The sequence below is a fragment of the Syngnathus leptorhynchus genome, chromosome 6, assembly GCF_054491065.1.
Source record: "Syngnathus leptorhynchus isolate UIUO chromosome 6, UIUO_Slep, whole genome shotgun sequence".
Classification (NCBI taxonomy): Eukaryota; Metazoa; Chordata; class Actinopteri; order Syngnathiformes; family Syngnathidae; genus Syngnathus; species Syngnathus leptorhynchus.
In genome coordinates this window covers 436009-457740 of record NC_141200.1, presented here as the reverse complement: position 1 = coordinate 457740, position 21732 = coordinate 436009, and the positions used below count along the sequence as shown (strand labels likewise).

At 52.8% G+C, this 21732-nt stretch overlaps 1 protein-coding gene and 1 long non-coding RNA gene across 9 annotated transcripts; one reads left to right on the top strand and one right to left on the bottom strand.

Annotated features, from left to right (window-relative positions):
• Nucleotides 1-1699: 1699 nt before the first annotated feature.
• On the bottom strand, nucleotides 1700-21070 carry LOC147054997 (uncharacterized). Its single transcript, XR_015066358.1, has 2 exons — nucleotides 20768-21070; nucleotides 1700-8772 (listed from the first exon to the last, which is right to left on the bottom strand). It is a non-coding gene; the product is annotated as an uncharacterized LOC147054997 (long non-coding RNA).
• On the top strand, nucleotides 2401-19523 carry ptprz1a (protein tyrosine phosphatase receptor type Z1a). Of its 8 annotated transcripts, XM_085913696.1 has the most exons (31): nucleotides 2401-2819; nucleotides 6981-7043; nucleotides 7106-7285; nucleotides 8231-8382; nucleotides 8467-8562; nucleotides 9023-9092; nucleotides 9163-9320; nucleotides 9397-9547; nucleotides 10301-10488; nucleotides 10566-10692; nucleotides 11530-11570; nucleotides 11651-13499; nucleotides 14289-14699; nucleotides 15311-15449; nucleotides 15523-15605; nucleotides 15672-15757; nucleotides 15916-15936; nucleotides 16175-16271; nucleotides 16348-16418; nucleotides 16548-16682; nucleotides 16884-17012; nucleotides 17081-17244; nucleotides 17311-17446; nucleotides 17518-17664; nucleotides 17727-17817; nucleotides 17888-17943; nucleotides 18023-18154; nucleotides 18223-18387; nucleotides 18455-18597; nucleotides 18663-18798; nucleotides 18955-19523. In XM_085913696.1, the coding sequence occupies exons 1-31, from the start codon at nucleotides 2765-2767 to the stop codon at nucleotides 19147-19149; spliced, it is 5667 nt and encodes a 1888-aa protein (XP_085769822.1). In that variant the 5' UTR covers nucleotides 2401-2764; the 3' UTR covers nucleotides 19150-19523. The 8 variants fall into 8 exon arrangements, with proteins under 8 accessions (XP_085769822.1, XP_085769818.1, XP_085769821.1 ...); XM_085913692.1 differs by having other exon boundaries at nucleotides 6960-7043; nucleotides 8231-8562; XM_085913695.1 differs by having other exon boundaries at nucleotides 11651-14699; nucleotides 15523-15757.
• Nucleotides 21071-21732: the final 662 nt, after the last annotated feature.

Here is a 21732-nt window from a genome sequence, read left to right as displayed (position 1 = left end):
ACTTTTTTTTCTTGGACAAATGTTCTAAACTGGTATTGATTGATTTATTTCACAATTTTTACTTACCTCTCCTGGTGAGGATAGTCGGACGTGTGCGTGTGTGTGCAGTTAATGCGGCTCATATTGCAGCAATGGAAGCACTTGTGTTTGGCGAGCCCTCAAAGAATTTGAAGCGTCCTCCAAGTCTCCTGGAATGCTGAGAATCGCCGTTAGCGACGCTCAGTCTTCTCCACAGTTCGACGGGCCACAAAGAAGCGGGCGGGCCGACGGGCGGACAACAACCGCCCCCCCGACCCCCGTCCTGCTTCAAAGCGGTTCCCATCAACGAAAATCAACAACTCGCTCGACAACAGGATGGTGGCTAGCCATTAATCGAGTATGGTGAATCACTGTCTCTCTTGAGATGGACACATTCGTTGGGACGAAAAGCCCGATTGGAATCAAAAGGCTTCATGTACACAAGCCATTGGGAATATTGTGATTGAAAACAATTTCTCCATGTCACTGCTAAGTCCCCTGCTGATGCTGCGATAAAATGTGCGATGAGCTTGGTCTGACCTCTGACTATCATAGCGGGTGCGGAGGATTAGCGGGGGAGCTCTTTAATGACACCGCGGGCTCTTTTGTGTGACCTCGTTACCTCAATCCATGTATTGATGTGGGGGTGGCATGATTATACACTCCACAACAATAAAAAGCAGATGTTCTCATCTGATTTGAGCTTTTGTCACCTTGAATGTGTGCCGCCACTTCCCATGTAACTTGAGGTGCGGGCGACGCCTGTTCCTTTCAAAGACGGAGGCCAGCCGGCGGGCTAGTATGTCACGACAAACCCAAAAAAAGCAAACAAAACTCAAAATGTGTCTGTTTCGTCTTAGGGATGGATGCCTCTTCACTTTTGACAATAACGTTGGAAACACACAAATGAATTTAACAGTGGATCTTAGCAACGAGGCTAACATTAGCTAGCTTAGCAGAAGTGAGTGTGTTGCACATTCATGACAAATCTGCATCTATGCTAAACATTAGCAGTGGTGATGAGTTGATGAAATATGCAACACATAAGAAAAATCTTATGGCATAATGAGTTGATGAAATATGCAACACATAAGAAAAATCTTATGGCATAATCAAAAAGGGCCCGTGCGTTAGCGATGACGCTAACGGTAACAATTAACAAATAGTTTGACTTTTTACAACAATGCAGTACAAATTGAAAAATTAAAAATATATATATCTACATTTTTTAATTTGTTGCTGAATACTAGAAGTACATCAAGTACTCAAAAGGGTTTGGAGACATCACCGTGGTAACCGCAGCGCCGCTCATGCGTGATGGAGCGGGCGGAGCTTGAGGAGAAAAGAGCTTTGCGTTTCTCAAAAATAAAAACTGATGACATCCACGTTTGCTCAAATCGGTTCTTCTCTTTTTTTTTTTCCCTCTTTCAGACGGGGGCACAAAGTTTATCTGCACCCCCCCTCCCCTCACAGATCCCCAGCACCCCCCTTGTGAACATTGATGCTAACAAGTGGAAAGCAGTTTTTGCATAAATTACAGATAATCCATCGTAAATTATGCAAATATATTCGCTGGTTTAAACTTGGAAAATCTTTGCACACTCAAAGAAAAAAAGTTGGAAAACACTTTTGACGCCCCAACCGACAACATATACAGCCACAAATAAATACATCAAACCAATTGAAATATATAAACACATTCGAATAATCTTACACATCAATACGTACAGCGATATGTAGCCGCATCCAAAGTTTGCAAGAATGCACAAATAATACATCAAAAGAACCCAAGTAAGAATGTCAATGAATATATCATGGATACATTCCTAAAGACACACGCACACACACACACACACACACGGGGAGTGTGTTGAGTGAATTTGTGACTCCTGGGTCACTGCTGCTCTTTTAGGCTCATTTCGGGGTGAGGTGAAAGGCACAAAGGGAGGGGTGTCAAAGGTCACACACACACACACACACACACACACACACACACACACACACACACACACACACACACACACACACACACACACACACACACACACACACAAATCTGTTGGCTTTCCCTGTTTGTCTACATGCGCTTTTAATGTGGATGATTTTCCAGCTCCACTTGACTTTCACTTGATTGACAGGCGCCACTCACGTTCCATCCCATAATAATATGTGCATTGTGAACTATATAGGATGGCGTTGCCTTCAGGTTAACTCGTGAAGTTTTCCTCTCCTGCCTGCCCGCCACCCGCGTATTGTCCAGCTATGCCCAGCTATGCCTCGTCGTCCCATCCATCAGTCGCTTTGTGTTTGGTCGCTTGCTTTCGCAAATCACATTTCGAATTGTGCGTGCCGAATGTTGAATGGAAACATCCTGCAACGGGGGGGAGGGAATAAAAAAAAAAAAAAGAGAAGTGGTGCGAGGTGCGTGTCGTCGTGTGCGCGCAGGGGGGCGGTGCACGCAGTCGCGTCCCGGACTCGTTGACAGAACGAGCGGAGAGAGCAAGCAGACGGCTTGTGTCCTCGGAGGAGAAGCAGAAAAGAAAAAGAAAGAAAGAAAGAAAGAAAGAAAGAAAGAAAGAAAGAAAGAAAGAAAGAAAGAAAGAAAGAAAGAAAAAACAAGGCGCATCGGAGCGTCATGGACGCGCTGTAAAGGTCGCTCCGCTTTGCCGCCAAGTTCGAGTCCTCAAGTGCTCCGGGTCCCCCCGACGTCCCCCCGGCGGCCGGGCGGGCGGGCGGGCAAGCAGACATGGACGCCTGCAGGCTGCTGGTCGCGTTGCACATCTTCTTGACGCTCCAACAAGGTCAGCATGTGTCGCACTTGAACCTGCACTCAGTCAAGTCATCTCAACTGGATTTGAAAACCAGCCTCGCTGCTCTGCTCTGCTCTGCTCTTGCGCTGCGCTGCTCAAAGTCAACATTTCACTTCAAATGGAATCGTGGCTGCCTTCCAAGTTGGAAGCTTTGATTTGAAATCTCCACTTTCTCGAGCCTTCTATGTGCAATTTTGAGGAACACGCACGTCCTGAATCTCGCCGTCGAAGGCGTTTCCGATGTCGGAGGCGCTCGGGCTCTCTCTCAGTCGTCGTCGCCGCCGCCGCCGCCGCCTCCTCCTCCTCCTTTTGAAACGAGCGAGATTAGGCCAGAACTTGGCAAAGCCGTGTGAAGAAGGCTTTTGTTGGCGCGCCAGCAGCGACTTTGCTTTTGGAGGTTCTTTGGCACATTTGGTTCCCTTCCATTTGGTTCTCTTCTTTCCTTCTTTCCTTCTTTCCTTCCTTCCTTCCTTCCTTCCTTCCTTCCTTCCTTCCTTCCTTCCTTCCCTCCCTCCCTTCCTTCCTTCCTTCCTTCCTTCCTTCCTTCCTTCCTTCCTTCCTTCCTTCCTTCCTTCCTTCCTTCCTTCCGTCATTATTGCCCCCCCCCAAAAAAAAAAATCCTTATCAACTGCGTTGAATTTGAATCCCGATCATGATTTTGGCCGGCACGATTGCACGATTGAAGGAACCCGATTGTCGGCGACATGCGGTATCGCCACTTTTTCAAGCAGCGGTCAGCCGGCCACCAGGGGGCAGCGTGCGGGTCATTGCGAGAGAACAAAGTAGCGTAGAGAAGTGGAGACGAGGTGCTCGTGTTTTCAAAGGGATCGTTGCGGGTTGTCTGGACTTGTTTCCCATTCGGGCCAAGCGAGACAATGGCGCGTTTCTTCACTTTGCCGTTGGCAAAGTTTACATTCTTTACTAATGCTTTTTAAATTGTCTTAAAGATTGCACCATTCATTCTTTTTTTTTGCTCAAGAAATTGTCAATCTGTCTTTTTTTTCTTTGTCTTAAATATTGAGCCTTTGATTGTGTAATATTTTTTTGAATTGCTCAAGCAATTGTCCTCCTGGTTGTCAGTCTACGCGTCCAATGGTCCGTCTCGCCGCTTGTTCCGTTGGCCGTCGCAGCGTCTGTCCGTCCCATCGTCTCATCGCCCGTCTCGGCGTCTGTCTCATCCGTCGGCCATTTGCGTTTTGCCATCAGTCCGTCCCGGCGTCCTTTTTCGGGCCCGGATGATGTTGTCACAGTGGAAATTTCTTTAGGACGAGTAGAAGACAGAGGATGAGGGGGGGTCTCTGAGAAAAGACGGGGTGACGCGGGAGGCATTTAAGCATTTAAGCATGACGGCACCATCATTTGTCCCAAAGACGCCGTCACAAAACTCAAGTGCGGGGAGGAGGCGGAGATGGCTGGCTAGACTCAACGCAACCTTTTCATTGGCCTGCTATTTTTGGGGGTCTTTCTAACGAGCACTTTCTGCTTCTAGTTCAACAACAAAGGGCAAATTTGACCGCTCTATTCCCATAGCGATGAAGTGAAACCCATCAAACGATGCAGATTCGATTGGAGTTGTGGCAGCCTTCCATTTCCGTTTGGAGGCATTTGTCTGGTTGTCTAAGACGAATGAATGTTTGTGAAGGGCAACTTTTGTGGCCTGCCTTTACCGCCGGCCGCTCTTAAACTCTCGTTTTCTTTCCTCCATTTCACGGCGCCTTGCTTTTCTCCTTCCACGGTGGCGTTGTCCCACATTTATCCCGCCTCGCACATTCACCCCCCGCCCCCCCCCTTCATGTTTTTAATCCTCATTTGTCTCCCGTGTGAGCGATGAGAGCCGCCGAGAGCGTTTGGGTCGGCCAAGCGGGATCTCGTCTTTGCCGGTGTCCTCCTGGCGCTCGGCCACCTCGGCCCTCCGAATCCCCGCGAGTTGCTGTAATTGATGAGGGAGGGAGGGGGGCGGCCCCCGCAACTGCTTGCTTTTTTGGGGGGGGGCTGTCCCATAATAGCGCAAAAGATGTCGTGAAAGATCGATGGTGATGACATCATTTCCTTGAATATAAAAACTTTCGACAGCTTGAGCCACTTTTTCATGGGCATTGTGTCGCTCCTCCTGCTGCGCACGCCTCGGCCACACGGGGGCAGTAAACCGCAAAGGTTGCCCATTGAGCGCGTCTGTGTGGATTCATTTGATTCATCATTCATTGTTGTGTTTTGCAGCGCTCGCTGCTAGCTGCTCCAAACAGTCGAGCCGAGCGGTAAATGAGCAGCTAGCTAAACGCAGAGCTCCGTTAACAAGGGAGGGGGCGGGGCAAGTGTGTCAAGGTGGAAGAAGGACAAAGCGCCGCATCGTCCCTCATCTGCGCCATCCAATTAGGTGGCGCCTTAAAATAGTCTGAGGTGGGGGCAAACGAAGATGATGGCAGCGGTTCCCGGCGGGTTCCTCTGGAGACAAACTTTGCTGCGATGGCCATTGATTGACAGCAGTTTCCTTTTTTTCTTTCTGTCCTACGCTCCTTCCTTCCTTCCTTCCTTCCTTCCTTCCTTCCTTCCTTCCTTCCTTCCTTCCTTCCTTCCTTCCTTCCTTCCTTCCTTCCTTCCTCCCTCCCTCCCTTCCTTCCTTCCTCCCTTCCTCCCTCCCTCCCTCCCTCCCTTCCTTCCTTCCTCCCTTCCCGTCTTGTTTTCATCCATCCTCACAGAGCGGCTTCCTTCTTTTTGTTTTGTTTTGTTTGTCCTGAGTGGAGAAGACATTCCTGGCGAAATGTTCCCCGGGTCTCCTTTTAGGGCGGGTGGGCGCAGCGCAGCGCACCGCCGCGGCGCTCTTCTTCATGTCCATTTATAGAGAAGAGCCCAGGGCGTCTGACGGATGGCTGCCAGCTTTTACGCTGGGCGGCGCAGTATTTCCGGGCCCGTGCATCCGGACGCCCGGCGGCGGCGACGCCAACTTTGATTTGCCGTCCTCGCTCGCTCTCGAGTTGAGGCGGTGAATCACGAGCTAGCGCCGCTTTGACTCGCTTGTTTTGGCTCCGGCAGATGTTGGAGACGATTCCAGCGTACCCGTTTACCAGTTGAGTATTGATCACAGATGCACGTCCGCCCGAGGCGGGAAAAGGAGCAGCGATTGTACGCTGAGCAACGTTTGATGCGCTCACTCGTGACTTGTTGCCACTTGCGTCGGACGGACGGGCTTCACTATGTCCAATCCGGTCACGCTTCTTGTTTGCTGTGCCAGGGTCGTGTTTTTACACGCCATGAGCGCTGGACTTGCCGGGGGTCTAAATCCACTTTCTTTAAAGGGGGGGTGATGGCGTTTTTTGTTTGTTTGTGAAAGAGTCCAATGGATTCCACGGGAGTCTGGCCCTGTGAAATTGACTGTGTGAGTGCCGCCGCCCCCCCGCCGGCGCTCGCTGAATAAGAGGATTAGGCCACATCGCCACTCGCACCCCCAGCTCCGATCCCAAACCCAACGACATCGCGGGCAAAAGTACAGTGGGCGCTCCCAAAGCAAACGTCAAATATACAATTCCATAGTGTGGAAGATCAAGCAAGCGCAACATGCTAATTGACGAGGAAACACAGGAGAAGAAAAAAAAAAAGAAATGAAAAAAGAAAACAGAAAAGAAAAGGGGGGAAAAAAAAGCAAGCACAACATGCTAATCGACTAGGAAACCCACACAAGAAAAGGAAAAAAAAAAAAGCAAAGAAAAAAAGTAGGGGGGGGGGGGGGGGCACAAGCTAACAATTAGCCTCTACGTGGAAGCGTTGCTCCCCTTTCTAAACATTTTCCAGCCGGCAGCAGACAAGTTGGAGCCCAGCGAGGGCTTCGGCGGGACAGCCGCTCGCAATCATCATCAAATAAAAGCGTCCCGGCGGCCCGTGTTGCGTCAGCGCCCCTCTCTCGGGTCAACTTTGTGAATAAACACCAGAAGAGCGTGAGCGCTCTGGTCTTTTACAAGTACCATCGAGAGCATCCAGAGCACCTTGACCACGGCGCGGCGCGGCGGATTGCTCATTCGCATGGCAAAAGTAAACAAACAAAAGGGTACTTTGGATTCAAATTTGCCACTCCAATTTTGGAGAAGAAGTTGGAGAAGAACTGCACTCACCGCTTGAACCAATGACTTTTCTTTCAAGGTGGTGGTTTGTGTCTTGCAGTGGGAGCCTACACGTACAGGAACCAGCGCAAGTTCACCGAGGACATGGACTGGTCGTACGCCGGTAAGATTACAAAAGTGGCTCGGCAGTTGTGTTTGGAAATGATTCACCCGCTGGCCTCGTAGGAACGCTGAACCAGAACAACTGGGCCAAGAAGTTTCCGTCGTGCAGCAACGCCAAGCAGTCGCCCATCGACGTGGAGGAGAACCTGGCCCGGGTGGAGCTGCGCTACCAGCACCTGCGCTTGGACGGCTGGGAGAACCTGACGGGCCGGCGCACCACCATCAAGAACGACGGCAAGACGGGTAAGCGCCGTCCGCCATTGGCCTGCTGTAGGCTCGCAGAGCCAAACGTGCTGTTCAGATCCCCCAAACACAAAATGGCGTCTCGCGGCGTTAGCGTTGCATTCACCGCCCTGCGGCAAATGGGATTTTGGCCTTTGCTTATCTTATTTTGGCCTAGCTTAGTTTAGCCTAGCTTAGTTTAGCCCTCATGTCTTGTCCATTTAGTGGCCATTGTTTGAGATTTTGGCCTTTGCTTATATTTGATCTTAGCCTAGCCTAGGTGTCTTGTCCATTCAGCGGCCGGTGTTTGGGATTTTGGCCTATCATATTTGAGCTTAGCTTCACGTCTTGTCCGTTCAGCGGCCGGGCCGGGGGTTTGTCGGCACCGATTGAATCCTTTGTGAATTGTGCTGCCAGCGCAGGTGGTGTGATGTCGTTTGAATCCTTTCATGTTGCGGGCATGTAAAAGACAACGTTACAAGAAGCTTCCTTCCTTCCTTTCCTTGCCGCCGGGCTCACGTTTCGCTTTTGTTTGAGGATCCCATTTCGGCTCCATTGAGCGGACTGAGCGGCTTTTGTGGATGGTTTCTCTTCGAGTGGCGTGAAACGCCATCACGCTGATTGTTGAGTAAAGCGGAGTAAAGACCCGTCTCGTCTCGTCTCGTCCCGTCCCGTCCCGTCCCGTCTCGTCCCGTCCGCTCTCCAACGACACCTTTTGGTCTTTCTACGCCGGCTCATTTTGAAAGAGACAAACGCCAATGTTTGCATCTTTAGGCTCGGGACAAAGAAAGCCGTCGTCGCAACTCAATCGGCTTCACCTTGAGTCAATGTTTGCTTTGGAGACGCACAAAAGGGGCCGAATGTCAATGTCATCACTGGAGCGGATTTGGTCCCATTTAAGAAGCTTCTGGGCCAAACGGCGCTCTCGGAAGGTGTTTGAGCTCTGAAGCGGCGTCTTGTGTCTAGTGGCGCTGGACGTGGACGGCGACTTCCACGTCAGCGGCGGCGGCCTGGCTTCAAAGTTCAAGGCGGGGCGCATCACCTTCCACTGGGGGCGCTGCAACGCCTCCTCCGAGGGCTCCGAGCACAGCCTGGACGGCGTCAAGTTCCCCCTGGAGGTGAGAGCGGGGAAGCGCGAGGACGCCGTCGCGGCCGCCGACCCAGGAGGGAGTGGCTCCCGCTTTTGCTTTGTTTTCTCCCAGATGCAGATTTACTGTTTTGAGCCGCAGCGCTTCGACTCGTTCCAGCAAAGCGTCAAGTCTGGAGGACGCCTCACAGCGCTGGCGGTGCTCTTTGAGGTGTGTGCAACAAGCTGCCAAAGAACGTGGCGGCGGCTTCCCTTCACCCGACACGTCAATACTTGCTTGCGGCCTTTTTGCGTTCGTGACTCACGAGCATCATCATCTGCTTTGGTCCAACTTGTTTTTTGTTCCCCGCCTGTTGTTGATCAGCGCAGCGCGTCAACTGGGCCCGGGGCCGTCTTGGCGTGTTGCGACACAAGAAGCGGCCTGAAACAAGCAAACAAACAAAAAAAACAACAACATTTGTTTTGTTTCGCAAACTCCACCACTTCAAAAAAAGAACCTCGATGAACCCGAGATGAAGCAGAACCAGAGCCAAAACAGAACACTAGGGCCCACAGCAAATAAAACATCGAGAGGCTAAAAAGGCTTCAGCTTTCCCGGAGACTGTGCGCAGAAACGAACGGATGCTAGCTCATTAGCATGGATGCTCATTTTTTCCCTCGTTTGTTGGCAGGCCATCTCGGAGGAAGACAACGGCAACTTTGCCCCCGTCATCGACGCCATCGACAGCGTCAGCAGATACGGTAGCGCATACGCCGGCCGAAATTTCTTTCCGAATCCGTGCTAGAACTGGGTCCAAATGCGCTTGTGCAGGTAAAAGCGCCCAGGTGGCGCCCTTCGCGCCGCGGGCGCTCCTGCCCGTCTCCATCGACAAGTACTTCATCTACAACGGCTCGCTGACCACGCCGCCTTGCAGCGAGACGGTGGAGTGGATCGTCTTCAAGAACACCGTCTCCATCTCGGCCCGGCAGGTGAGAGGCGACCACGCGGCCCGCTAGCCGACGACCGGCCCGCCCGCTCGCTCGCTCACGTGTTGTGGCGTTCCAGCTGGAGACCTTCTGCGAGGTGATGACCATGCAGCAGGCGGGTTACGTGATGCTGATGGACTACCTGCAGAACAACTTCCGGGACCAGCGGCGCAATTTCATGGGTCAGGTCTTCTCCTCCTACACCGGCACCGAGGAGCTCCTCACGCCAGGTACCCGAGTAGCACTTGTAGGAACCAAAGCAAACGCAATTGACAAAAACCAAGATTGGACTTTCACGTGTCAATCTGGATCTGGAATCTCATCGAGCCGAATCGAGCTTCGATCAATTTAACAGAACCTCCTTAAAAGAACCCATGATTAGCTGAACGGAACCTTCATTATTTCTATTGTCAAAGCAGAACCACTATGAACATGAGCAGAACCTCGACTAGAACCCGCCAAACCGCGGAGATTCCAATAAAGCCTGTCGTGAGCCCAACAGAACCTCTGTGGACCAAAGCAGAACATCTATGAAGCCGCATAGATGCTAAGCGAAACAGAATCTACCGTGACCTAAATGGACACTCGCTGACCCAAATGAAGGCGTGAGGAAACATTGACATTTCCTGCTGGTTCTGCTCGATCATTTGTAATGAAGCAAATGGATCGCCCTGACACACTAACGCGCGTGTCATTAGTGGCGCCGCCGGCCCAGTCTGTCCATCAATATGACCCAGCAACTGGACAACTTGAGTGTGTCAAATAGATATTTGTCCTTTCAACTTTGTCAATGATAGCTAGCTTGTTTTTAAAAGCAATCAAATGTTTTTTTTGGGGGGGCTTTATATAAAAAGATTGCGTGGACTCATTCTGCCCTCTAGCGGTTGGAGCTGGAAACACTTGCACCTAAAACATTCCCTGAAGGAAGAATTTGCAGCCGCCTGGGCAAAAAAAGTTTGGGTCAAGCGTGTCATTTCCGTCAGTGTGCAGCTCGGAGCCGGAGAACGTTGAGGTGGCCGCCTACAACCTGAGCAGTCTGCTGGTGACGTGGGAGCGGCCGCGGGCCGTCTACGACTCGGCCATCGAGAGGTACTCGGTCAGCTACAAGACGGCCGAGGACGGCGAGGACGCCGCGCCCTCGGAGTATCTGACCGACGGAGACCAGGATGTGGTGAGGCAAAATATTCAGCTCTCGTCGTCGGCAACATTGGAAGGCCGGCAAAGTCAACTACTGTTTTTGGCCACCAGGGGGCCATCCTGGACGAGCTGCTGGCCAATCGCAGCTACGAGCTCCAGGTGGTGGCGCTGTGCGCCGACGGCCTTTACGGACGCCTCAGCGAGCCGCTGACCTTCACCCTGCCCGCGGACGGCCCCGGTAAGCGCCGCCCGCGCAAACCACCAGCAAAGCTGGGATGGAGTCCCGCCTCCTTGACTTAGCAGTTGAACTTGTGCGACTAAGCTTTCATTTTGACACCAAATAAACAGAAGAGTGGAATTGAATACGTTGTGGTATGACATGTTGAAGATGTGCGCGTGTTTCATTTCTTATCAATGCCAACTAACCATGAAGTGCAAATTATTTTGTGGACCTTCAAGCTATGGCTCCACCAGAATCACTGTTGTAGAGGCGTGACCTGTATGTCATGGCCACCCCCCCCCACATACACACACACACACCCATGCAGCTAAATTGCTAACTTCAGGCTTCTGAAAGCAGTTTGAGGTAAGAAGCGATGTCGGCCCCTTCCCTCCCACCGTGCGCCTCGGCCGCATTTGCAGGAAAGGTTTTTTTTTTTTTTTTTTGCGTGGCAGCGGACGGGCGGAGTCGTAACGTGAAAGCGGCCGGCCTGCCCGCCTGCCTGCCCGCCCGGGAGGAAGCAAGCAAGTCAAAAAGCGTTTTCTGCAAATGCGCTTTGCTTTGCTCTCCCCTCCCTGGCTTGCATGAGCTGAGCACCTACTTTGAGCTTTTTGGCATGGAAATATCACGTCGCCACTTTTCCACCCGGCATCGGAGTCGAAACGATTTCCAGACCATTGCGCTTGAGTCTCTCTTTTTGTGTGATCCAGTTGCCCAAAAGTCATTTTTGCCCTCCCCCCCCCCTTTCCTTGGCCAAAATGTTCTGGGCAGTTTGACTTTCCCGCCTCACTTGTGTGTGGACAAAAGTGAGCAAAACGTTTCTTTCATCTGCCCCAATGTGTGCTCTTCTTACAGGTGATGCTCTGATCCCAGATTCAAACACATTTGATTATGAGGTAAAAAAATGTTTGCCTCTTTTGTCTGTTTGTTGTATTTCTTCAACTGCTAAAATGGTTCTTATCTTTCTTACCGCTAGGGGGAGAAGGAGCCACCGGATCCATGGTTAAATGGACCCGCGCAAACGGACGATTCCAATCAGGTTTGGATTACCACCAAAGCGCCTGCGACCTCGACTTTGGGAGCACCCGGCCAGCGTGGCGTGGCGGCCACCAAGACAAGCTCTTCCCGGCGTACTACCTCCGGTCCGCCACCGGGGTCGTCATTTACGACTCCTCAGTATGCAAACGCAAGAGACCGTCAGGGCGGGGTCAGGCCAAACACTCAAGCGGGCCCAAATTCGACAGCAGCCAATGGGGGTGAAGGTGTTCCTTCAAATGGGACCCCCACCACTTCAACCGAGCCAATGAGCACCCCCGCAAAAAAGACCTTTAACTGGACGAACAGGACCACAGCGCCGACTGCAACGGAGAAGACAACCACGGCCCGGCCGATAAACACCACCACAATCAAGTCCACCGCGAGCGGAACGACTCCATATTCAAACGCACGCGAGACCAATAAAACCATGACCGAGACCATGACGACAAAGACAAAAACCACCAAGACGCCAGCAACAAACGTCACCGTGACCCAGACTACGAGCGTGAACGCGACGACAGAAAGGTCTTCAAACACGACCTGGCCACCGAAGACCACAGACGTGAACCAGACCGCAAACACGACCCCGGCAACAAACCCAACCGCAACCTTGACCGGGCCGGCGACCGAGATTGCAAACGGGACCGCAAGCATGAATGCGACGACGGAAATGTCTTCAAACGTGACCACAAACATGACCCGGCCACCGAAGACCACAGACGTGAACCAGACCGCAAACACGACCCCGGCAACAAACCCAACCGCAACCTTGACCGGGCCGGCGACCGAGATTGCAAACGGGACCGCAAGCATGAATGCGACGACTGAAATGTCTTCAAACGTGACCACAAACATGACCCGGCCACCGAAGACCACAGACGTGAACCAGACCGCAAACACGACCCCGGCAACAAACCCAACCGCAACCTTGACCGGGCCGGCGACCGAGATTGCAAACGGGACCGCAAGCATGAATGCGACGACTGCAATGTCTTCAAACGTGACCACAAACATGACCCGGCCACCGAAGACCACAGACGTGAACCAGACCGGAAACACGACCCCGGCAACAAACCAAACTGCAACCGTGACCGAGATTGCAAACGGGACAGCAAGCATAAATGCAACGACGGAAATGTCTTCAAACGTGACCACAAACATGACCTGGCCACTGAAGACCACAGACTCGAACAAGAGCACAAACGTGACCGCAGCAACAAACCAAACCATAACCAGGCCAGCGACCAAGACCACTAACAAGACCGCAAGCATGAATATGAGTACGGAAATGTCTTCAGACCCGACTATAAACAAGACCGCAAACATGACCTGGCCACCGAACAAGACCACAAACAGGACCCCAGCGACAAAGCAAACCACAACCGTGACCAGGCTAGTGACAGAGACCACGGACAAGACCACAAGCATGAATACCACCACTCCGAACCAGACGACCAACAAACAGCCAAAGAACCAAACGGCGACCTTGATTAAACCACTCAACGAGAATACAAGCATGAGCAAAACTGAGAGCATGGCCACAAACCTGACCCGTCTTAGCGACCAAATCAGCACAACGTCGTCCGTCCAAATGGAGCCACGTGAAGGTCAGACCACACCCAAAACAGTGGATACCGGAAATAGTAGTGATGATGACGAGGTCCAGGGTGAGCCCCCGGGGGCATCTCATCCGCGAGGGTCTACAACTCCCAGCATGCCTCAGTTTTCAAGCACAGAGTCTTGGCGGCGCGACGTTCTTTTGCCGACCACGCCTCCGCTGTTAAAGGGTGAGCGCCTCGCTGTCCTCCCCGGCTCTTGGTCCCCCTCTTCCCTTCTGTATGATGCCGCAGACCCCCAAAGCAGCCCCTCCGCCCGCTTGCATGAGCTCAGCCCTTGCTCCACACTGGTCCCGCTGCCTCACCAAATCCCCGCTTCTCCCAACTCCCACCCCGCCCCCTTTTCCGCTGACGACTCGGCGTCTTTCTTTCGGGCCGACCGCACCGAGGTGCCGCAGTTCGGGACGGTCTCCCCGTCCGTCGGCCAGCGCGCCGGCACCGCCCCGCCGCCTGGCCGAGACCCCGCTTTTCGTCCCGTTCTCTCTTTTGCCGGTGACCTGGCGTCTTTCTCTTCGGGCGACTCCGCCGAGGTGTCGGAATTGGGGGCGTCCGAGGACTCGCTGTCCCTCAGCCCCGCTTTGCAGCCTTCGGTTCTGTTCTCGAGCAACCCTCCTCTTCCGGCTGCCACTCCGGCTCTGATGCCGTCGTTTGTCGAGTCCTTGGGGTACGGAACAGAAAGCACGGCCGACTCCTTCCCGCCCGAAATGGGCGATGGCGGCTTCTCCGACACCATATGCGGTTGCTCCCCGGAGCCTTCGGTATCCTGGCCCCACACCTCGCCGCTCGTCCCCCTCGGGGCCTCAACTTTAGGTCTCGGTGCGGATTTCCTCGTGAGTTCTTTGGGTGCCGGTTCTCTTTCTGGGGCGGCTTCTAGCGGCCCGGTGGTTCTGCTCTCGCCCTCCTCGCCGTCGTCCTCCTTCCTGGCGGCCACTCACAGCGCCACGCCCGTTTCCGTTGCAGCCCTCACGACCGAGCCCGCCTCGTCGGCACGGCCGCCTTCCGTCCCCACGGCACCCGGTGTCTCAGAGTCCGACGTAGATCAGGAGCGCGACGGCGTCCCGGCGTCGGCCTCGGGTGAGAGCGCCCTTCCTCGTTCCACGGATCCCCCTTCCGCCACTTTAGGGTCTGGACAGACGCACGGAGATTTGGACGACGTCTCCTCGGCGTTCTTTTTTGACGGCGAGAGCGCCGCCGGGTCCGGGCGAGCGAGCGCCGCCTCGCCGAGCGTAATTGCGGTCCCCGTGCCCATCTTCCCCGAGGACAGCGGCTCGGGTCAGGCCGAGAACCCGCTGGACGGCGACGGCTCCTCGGACTTCAGCATTCCCGAGCGAACCCTGAGCGAGCCGGAAAAAGAGGAGGAACCTGTGGCAGGTAACCGCGCCCGCTCACGCCGGCGGGAGAAAGAGTCCGCTCGGTCGTCGTCGAGACGACCGCCGTCTTCCAAAGCCACTCTGGTCAACATTCCATCAGTCGTCTAGTTTCCCAGCATGCATCAGAAGCAGAAAGTCACCAATGGAAACCACGAGGTTGCAGAGCAATTGATGATTTTTTTTACAGACAAAAACACATTCTGTGTCAAAAAACAAACTGCGTACAAACGACTACACAAACATGAAATAACACAAAGTGTGCAACGACAAAGCACAAACTAATGCTAATAAAACACGTGACGTCATCCAGAACATGAAAGTATGAAAGCAGCTGCTCAGCGGCTGTTCAGGAAATTCCCAATGGCCTCCTGCTGTCCTCCAAAATGGTGGCGTAGAATTGTTGTCAGCTTCAAACCATTCCATCTTCTTCTTCATCATTGTTTCATGCTCGAGTTCTTGATCTCCCCATCCCGACTTCTTCCCACGGAGCTTCTTTCTTGGATTGCTCTTTTTCTTTGCCGTCACTGTGATGCGTTGGCGCCGAGCAACTTTTTGGACCAACTTGTGTTTCCATCCGCGGTGGGGCGCTAACGGCGACGTACGTGTGCGCAGATGTGAGCGACAGCAGCCACGAATCCCGAGTGGGCTCCGTCAGAGAGGGCGAGAGGAAGGCGGCGGTCCCCCTGGCCGTCATCTCCACGCTCACGGGCCTCGGGCTCCTGGTCCTGGTGGGCATCCTGCTCTACTGGAGGTGAGCTCCTCCCAAACTTACACCGGCTGTTATTTTTCAAAAAAAAAAAGAAAATGGCAACTTTGGGCCGCAGGTTGTGCTTCCAGACGGCGCATTTCTACGTGGACGAAAGCGCCTGCCCGCGCCTTGCCGCCGACGCAAGCGCGTTCACATCCGGTAACCTCAGCGCCGATGCGAAAAAAAAAAAAAAAGATTCCGTTTCACTTGCACTTTGCCTTCCAGATGAAAAAGCCGCACTTCCCGTCCAAGACTTTGTCCAACGTGTCTCCGAGCTTCACCGAACAAACGGATTTCAGCGCAAGTTTGAGGTGCCTTGAAACTTTCTCTTTGCTGCGTGTGCGCCCTCATGTCATCGATTGTCATTTTGTGTCGTCATGGAAACGCCTCACACGTCCGTCCGTCCGTCCCCCCCAATCCCGACCCCACTTCACTTCCCGCCTTCCCTGTCTTGCTCCTGTCCCGCTAGCTGCTCAAAAAGAGTTACGAGGTAAGATGTCTCCTCCTGGCCAACGTTTGCATGCACGCCCCTGCTTTTTGTTTTGTATGGTTTTTAATTTCTTTGTTTTTTTTTGTTTTTTTAAAAGGCGCCTGTTTTGTCTGTCTGATCATTTGTTAGCCGAGCCATGTTTTGTGGCATTACGGCCTTTATTTTCAATATTTGGAATGGGCCAGCCCAAAGGCGCAGCGGCTCACATTGACCTCTGACCTAACTTTTTCTGCGGGAGGAGGTGCAGGCGTGCGCGGCAGACGTGGCCATGACCTCGGAGACGTCCAGCCATCCCGACAACAACGGCAAGAACCGATACAGTAACATCCTGGCCTGTCAGTGGCACGCTTTTTTTTGCCCTTTTTCTTCGCAAATAAATCCAAGTGGATTTTTTGCCCGCGTCCCTTTCAGTCGACCACAGTCGGGTGCGACTCACGGCGGGCGACAACGGACGAGATTACATCAACGCCAACTTTGTGGACGTACGTGAGACGTCCGCCGAGCCGCCTTCTTGTCCTTTTCCCGCGCTCGTCGCTTTTGGCCTTTGCTTGAAAAGTTTGTCAAATGCAAGTGAAGGTTTTGCTGCAGACTTTTTTTTCTGTGCGCGGCAGGGCTTCAAGATGCGCCACGCCTACATCGCAGCACAGGGGCCGCTCAAGTCCAGTACGGACGACTTCTGGCGCATGATCTGGGAACAGAAGGTCGGCGTCATCGTGATGATCACCAACTTGCTGGAGAAGGGACGCGTGAGTGCCGCCGGCTCCCTCCGTTGCGTGGAAACAAGTCCCAAGACATTTGATAGGCACACTTGAGACTGAGGACTGGACTCACTTGATCCTCCAAGGTCACAACTCGAGACTTAAGACTTGAGCGAGCCATTCAAACTTGACCGGAGAGCAACGTGAGCAAAAGTGTGCAAAAGCTTTGCGTTTGGCGTCCGTCCTCAGAGGAAGTGCGACCGGTACTGGCCCGTCCACGCGCCCGAGGACTACGGCGGCCTGCTGGTGGCGCCCAAGAGCGTCCGAGAGCTGGCCCACTACACTCGGCGGACCTTCAGCGTCACCGATGTGAAAAAGGTTCCTTCTGCCGAGACCGAATTTGCCATTCTGGATTTGGCCCCGCCCCCTGACGTGTCCGCCCGCAGGCTTCCGGGAAGAGGCGGGACCGGGAGCGAGCGGTCACGCAGTACCACTACACGCAGTGGCCCGACATGGGCGTGCCCGAGCACGCCTCGCCGCTCCTCAGCTTCATCCGCCGCTCTTCTCGGGCCAGGACGGCAAACATGGGCCCGGTGGTGGTGCACTGCAGGTTGTTCACATCCGCCGCCGAGCGCCTCCGACCGAGTGCGCGCGTTGATTTCCTGTTTGCGTTTAGCGCCGGCGTGGGCCGCACGGGCACCTACGTGGTGTTGGACAGCATGCTGAGGCAGATGAGGCACGAGGACGCCGTGGATGTGGACGGCTTCCTCCGACACATCCGCACGCAGAGGAACTACCTGGTCCAGACGCAGGTCGCCTTCTCGCCTCGCCCGATTTTCAGTTCTTGGTTTGTTCCCAGCGCCAACTTTGCCTTCCCCTTCAGGAGCAGTACGTGTTCATCCACGACGCCTTGGCGGAGGCCATTTTGTGCGGCGACACGGAGGTGGCGGCCTCGGACCTTAACGCCTACGTGGGGCGGCTGCTGACGCCGCTGCGTGATGGCGGCACGCCGCTGGAGCAGCAGCTGGAGGTGACGCGGCGGCTAGCACGCCACGCTAACATGCGAGCCTGACGTCAGCTCTGCCTCTGCAGCTGCTGAGCGCGAAAGCGGCAAGCGACAACGACGCGATCGCTCTTCACGACGACAACCGGCAAAAGAACCGAAGCGGATCGCTGCTGCCGGGTGAGCCGGCGGCCGTTTGCCTCGTGCCAATGCTGATGCTAACCTCGCCGCCCGATCCATGTTCTCGCAGCGGAGAGGTCGCGAGTACGTTTGTCGTCCGATTACATCAACGCGTCCTACGTGACGGTAAGGCTGCTCCTTTAACTCCATTGAAAACTGAAGCAAAAAATACGACAGCAAAAGTCAACCAAAATTATGGTGGCAGGGCTACAGGCGGAGCAAGGAGTTCATCATTACCCAGAATCCTTTGCCAAGCACACTCAAGGACTTCTGGAGGATGATTTGGGAGCACGACGTGCGCGTCATCGTGTCGCTGCCGGGACCCGAGCGCGCTCAGGTCACATGACGCTCGCCGTGTTTCAAAGCAAAGGCAAAATCCATCTGATTGTTGTCCTTTGCGCTCAGGGTGAAGACGAGGAGGAGGAGGAGGAGCCGTGCGTGTTCTGGCCCGGCAAAGGGGAGCCGCTCCGCTGCCAGAACTTGACCGTCACTCAAACGTGCGAGAACGTGGTGTGCCTGGCCAACGAGGACGCGCTGCTCGTTCAGCACGCGGCCGTGCGGGCCGCGCAGGTGCGTACGCCGCACAATTTCTTCAAACTGGACGGCAGTGGTCAGAGGACGTCTCGCGTGCGTTCAGGATGACTTTGTGGCCGAGGTGCGCCTGTACCGCACCCCCCGCTGGCCCCACCCGGACCGCGCCATCAGCGACACCTTTCTGCTGCTCCGGCTGCTGCGGGAGGAGAGGCCCGGCGAGGGAGGGGCCGTCGTGCTCCTCGACCGGTACGTCGCCGCCCCCGCCCGCCTTCCCGAAAAAGCTCTGTTGACGTTTTGGCCGGCCGCCGCAGCGCGGGCGGAGTCACGGCCGGGACTTTCTGCGCGCTGTGGTCTCTGATGGGCCAGCTCCGTGACGGACGGCACGTCGACGTCTTCGGAGCGGCCAGGATGATCAACCTCGCCAGGCCCGGCACCTTCTGCAAGCGCGTGAGCGACAAACGTTTTAACGACAAAGGGGGAACGGGAATCGTTTTTTTGTTGTTGTTTTTTTTTTATAGTAAAATTGCACACAAAAAACCCACATTTTTTTTTTCAAAGAAAATGGTTAAGACTTTTTTGCAATTTTTCCCGTTTGCTGGTTAGGAGCACTTGGAATTCCTGTACGAGGCCTTGCTGAGCGTGCTGGATGAGCCCCAAGAAGAACGTCAACAAGACCAAGACCGAGACCGAGACCAAGACGAAGTCAACGAGGCCCGCCGGCTATGGAAGCGCGGCGGCGCCATCGCGCCAGCAGAGGGCGACAGCGCCACGCCAGACAGCCTCGACTCTCTGGTGTGATCAAATAAGTGAGCGAGTTCACCTCTGCCTTTCTGCTGGCCAAGAGAACTTTTCACGTCAATGTGGTCTCTTTTTGTAACGTGCCTTTTTTTTTTTAAAACTCTTTGCGACCAGACGAAGTAACACGTTGGCCTTTTTGCATATTTATTGGCAGCAACAATGTAAAAAGCAACACGGCAGCAGAAGCAACTTCTCCTCATGTCAAACATGTTCCACCCCAAAGGACCAAATTGTATTTATAGCACATTTTTATATTTAGTGCTTCCGTCTTTCTCGCCTCCACTTGAGGTCAAAAAAATGCGCAAGATTCTAACAAATCTCTTTTTCTATTTGTTTCTGCTCTGTTGCTTTCGTTTGCCATTAAACGATCACAAAAATCATGCTGCGTGTTTTTTTTTTCTTCTTTTTTTTGAAGCAAACAAAGCATGCGCGCGGGACTTGACGCTGTTATTTTCCCAAGAAAACGATTTTCTTTCTTTTCAAAACTCCTTCAAAGCCAAACTTGGCCTGGTGATGGAGCTTCTGTTCATCCTTTTCATTCCGATCAAAGAACGAAGGCTGGAATGGATTTCCGCGTGTCACCTTTGACATCCGTGTTGCTGACAAATGTGCAATCTCAATCCCATGTGGATTAAACGACACGTAACACGTTGCAAAGGCCGTAAAACGTGACGAACATGCCTTCTTAGTGGATTTTCTAATCCGGATGGAATGTCAGCAAACTGGCCGTCCCAAACCGGCCCGCCCGGCCGCCCGCCGGCCCGCGTTCATCAACAAGAGGAGGCGGGAGAGCAATTTGGAGATGGCCAAATGGAGACAGAAAGTGGAAGAGATCAGGGAGACTTGAGCCGCAGCGACATGATTTCAATCCTCCTCTTACATGCTTGCTCTTGTTAGCGTTTGGCGCGCGCGCGCACACACACGCGCGCGCGCACACACACACACACACACACACACACACACACACACACACACACACACACACACACACACACACACACACACACACACATCGAATCAATTTGCCTTGAGAGCGGCACAGAAAAAGTCTTACAAATGTCGACATTTGAAAACATAGTTCTTCAAATAATCAAAATTAAGATGAAAAAGCCCACAGGTAACCAGGAAAGTAGGTTTCTCAAAAAGTCATGTTCCAAATAATTCTTTCTATTCCTGTCAAGGCATATTTGTGAAAAGTCCTAGCCCCTTCATATGAAAAATGACCTCAGCAAAAAGTACAATCTCCCCTTTAATTCTATAAGCAACTCTTGCAATCTAATCCTATTCGACATGTTTCTGTCCGGCGCCAACATGTTTGTCATCTCCACAAAATGCGCGGCCGTTTGCTAATCATGTTGGAGGATTAATCATCTCGGGGGGAGACATTGTCCAGATTAGGCACGGGACATAAAGAACGTAATCCCGCCAGATGCCGCCGCCACCGCCTTGCTGGCACGCCGCCGTTGTGCTTTTCTGAGCGCAAATTAGCATCAAGATCAACTTTTGTCAAGTGGAGCAACGAGAAATAAAAGAAAAAAAGTTCACTTCCAAAGTTCACATCATCAAACCAAAACGGCGACTGCTTATTTCGTATCTCATCAGCAGTTTGCGCTCTTACCTTTATTTGTAGATGAAGTCCATGCGCCACCAAAAGCTCCATGACTTTGATGTAAAAGTCCTCCTTATTGTGTCGTGTAGTTTTTGCCACTTTGATTTTGCCCATGACAGCGGCTCCGTCGTATGTTTGCATTTGTCCAACACTCCCAAGACTTCCGGCGGGGGCTCGTCCATTATCAATCACGACATCAAATCCCCAAAACTTGACTTAACTTGACTTTTAGCGCAAAATACCAGAAAGCTGTGCTTGACTTGTGACTTCCGGTATCTCGTCCCGCTCTTCGGCAACAAATGGGGCGACATTAATGTTGCCTCGTGAGTGAACGATTCGTTCAAAAGAACGAATCTTTTCAGTGAAAGATCGCTTCCTAAAGTGATTCGTTCTTTTTTCAGTTCACATGATTTCAACCAATAGGTGTCGGTAATGCGCATTGAAACTGCTGCCACCTCGCCTAAAACAAAACGAAGAAGAAAATGACGTAACTTCCCGTTCACAAACGAGTCGTGAATTGCTTTTGCCGTTCACCAACTGAACGGATCTGTGAGTGAACGAGTCAGTGAGCGAAAGATTTGCATTTCCAGTTCATTAGTGATGTGCATTCCAGTTGTTTTAAGTGAACTGAATCTTTAGAATCAGTTCTCTCAAAAGATTCGTTCAAACAGACACACTGATCCTTTTTCTTTTTTTATTATTTTTATAAATCAAATAATGAAAAATCAAGGTCAAAGCTTCACGGAAAGTGCAAAGTGCCACACCCGCCCTCACCCCCACTTTCTGATTGGCTGTTTGATCCGTGACGTCACTCAGACACTCCATTAGGTACACCACCATTTTCAGGTGTACCTCTGCATTTTTTTTGCACGTGTCAAGAATGTGTATTTGACTACTTGCTCTATTTTGGGGGACACCGACACATATTACACAACGTAAAAGACATCTACATATTGTCATATAAAGCAGTTAAC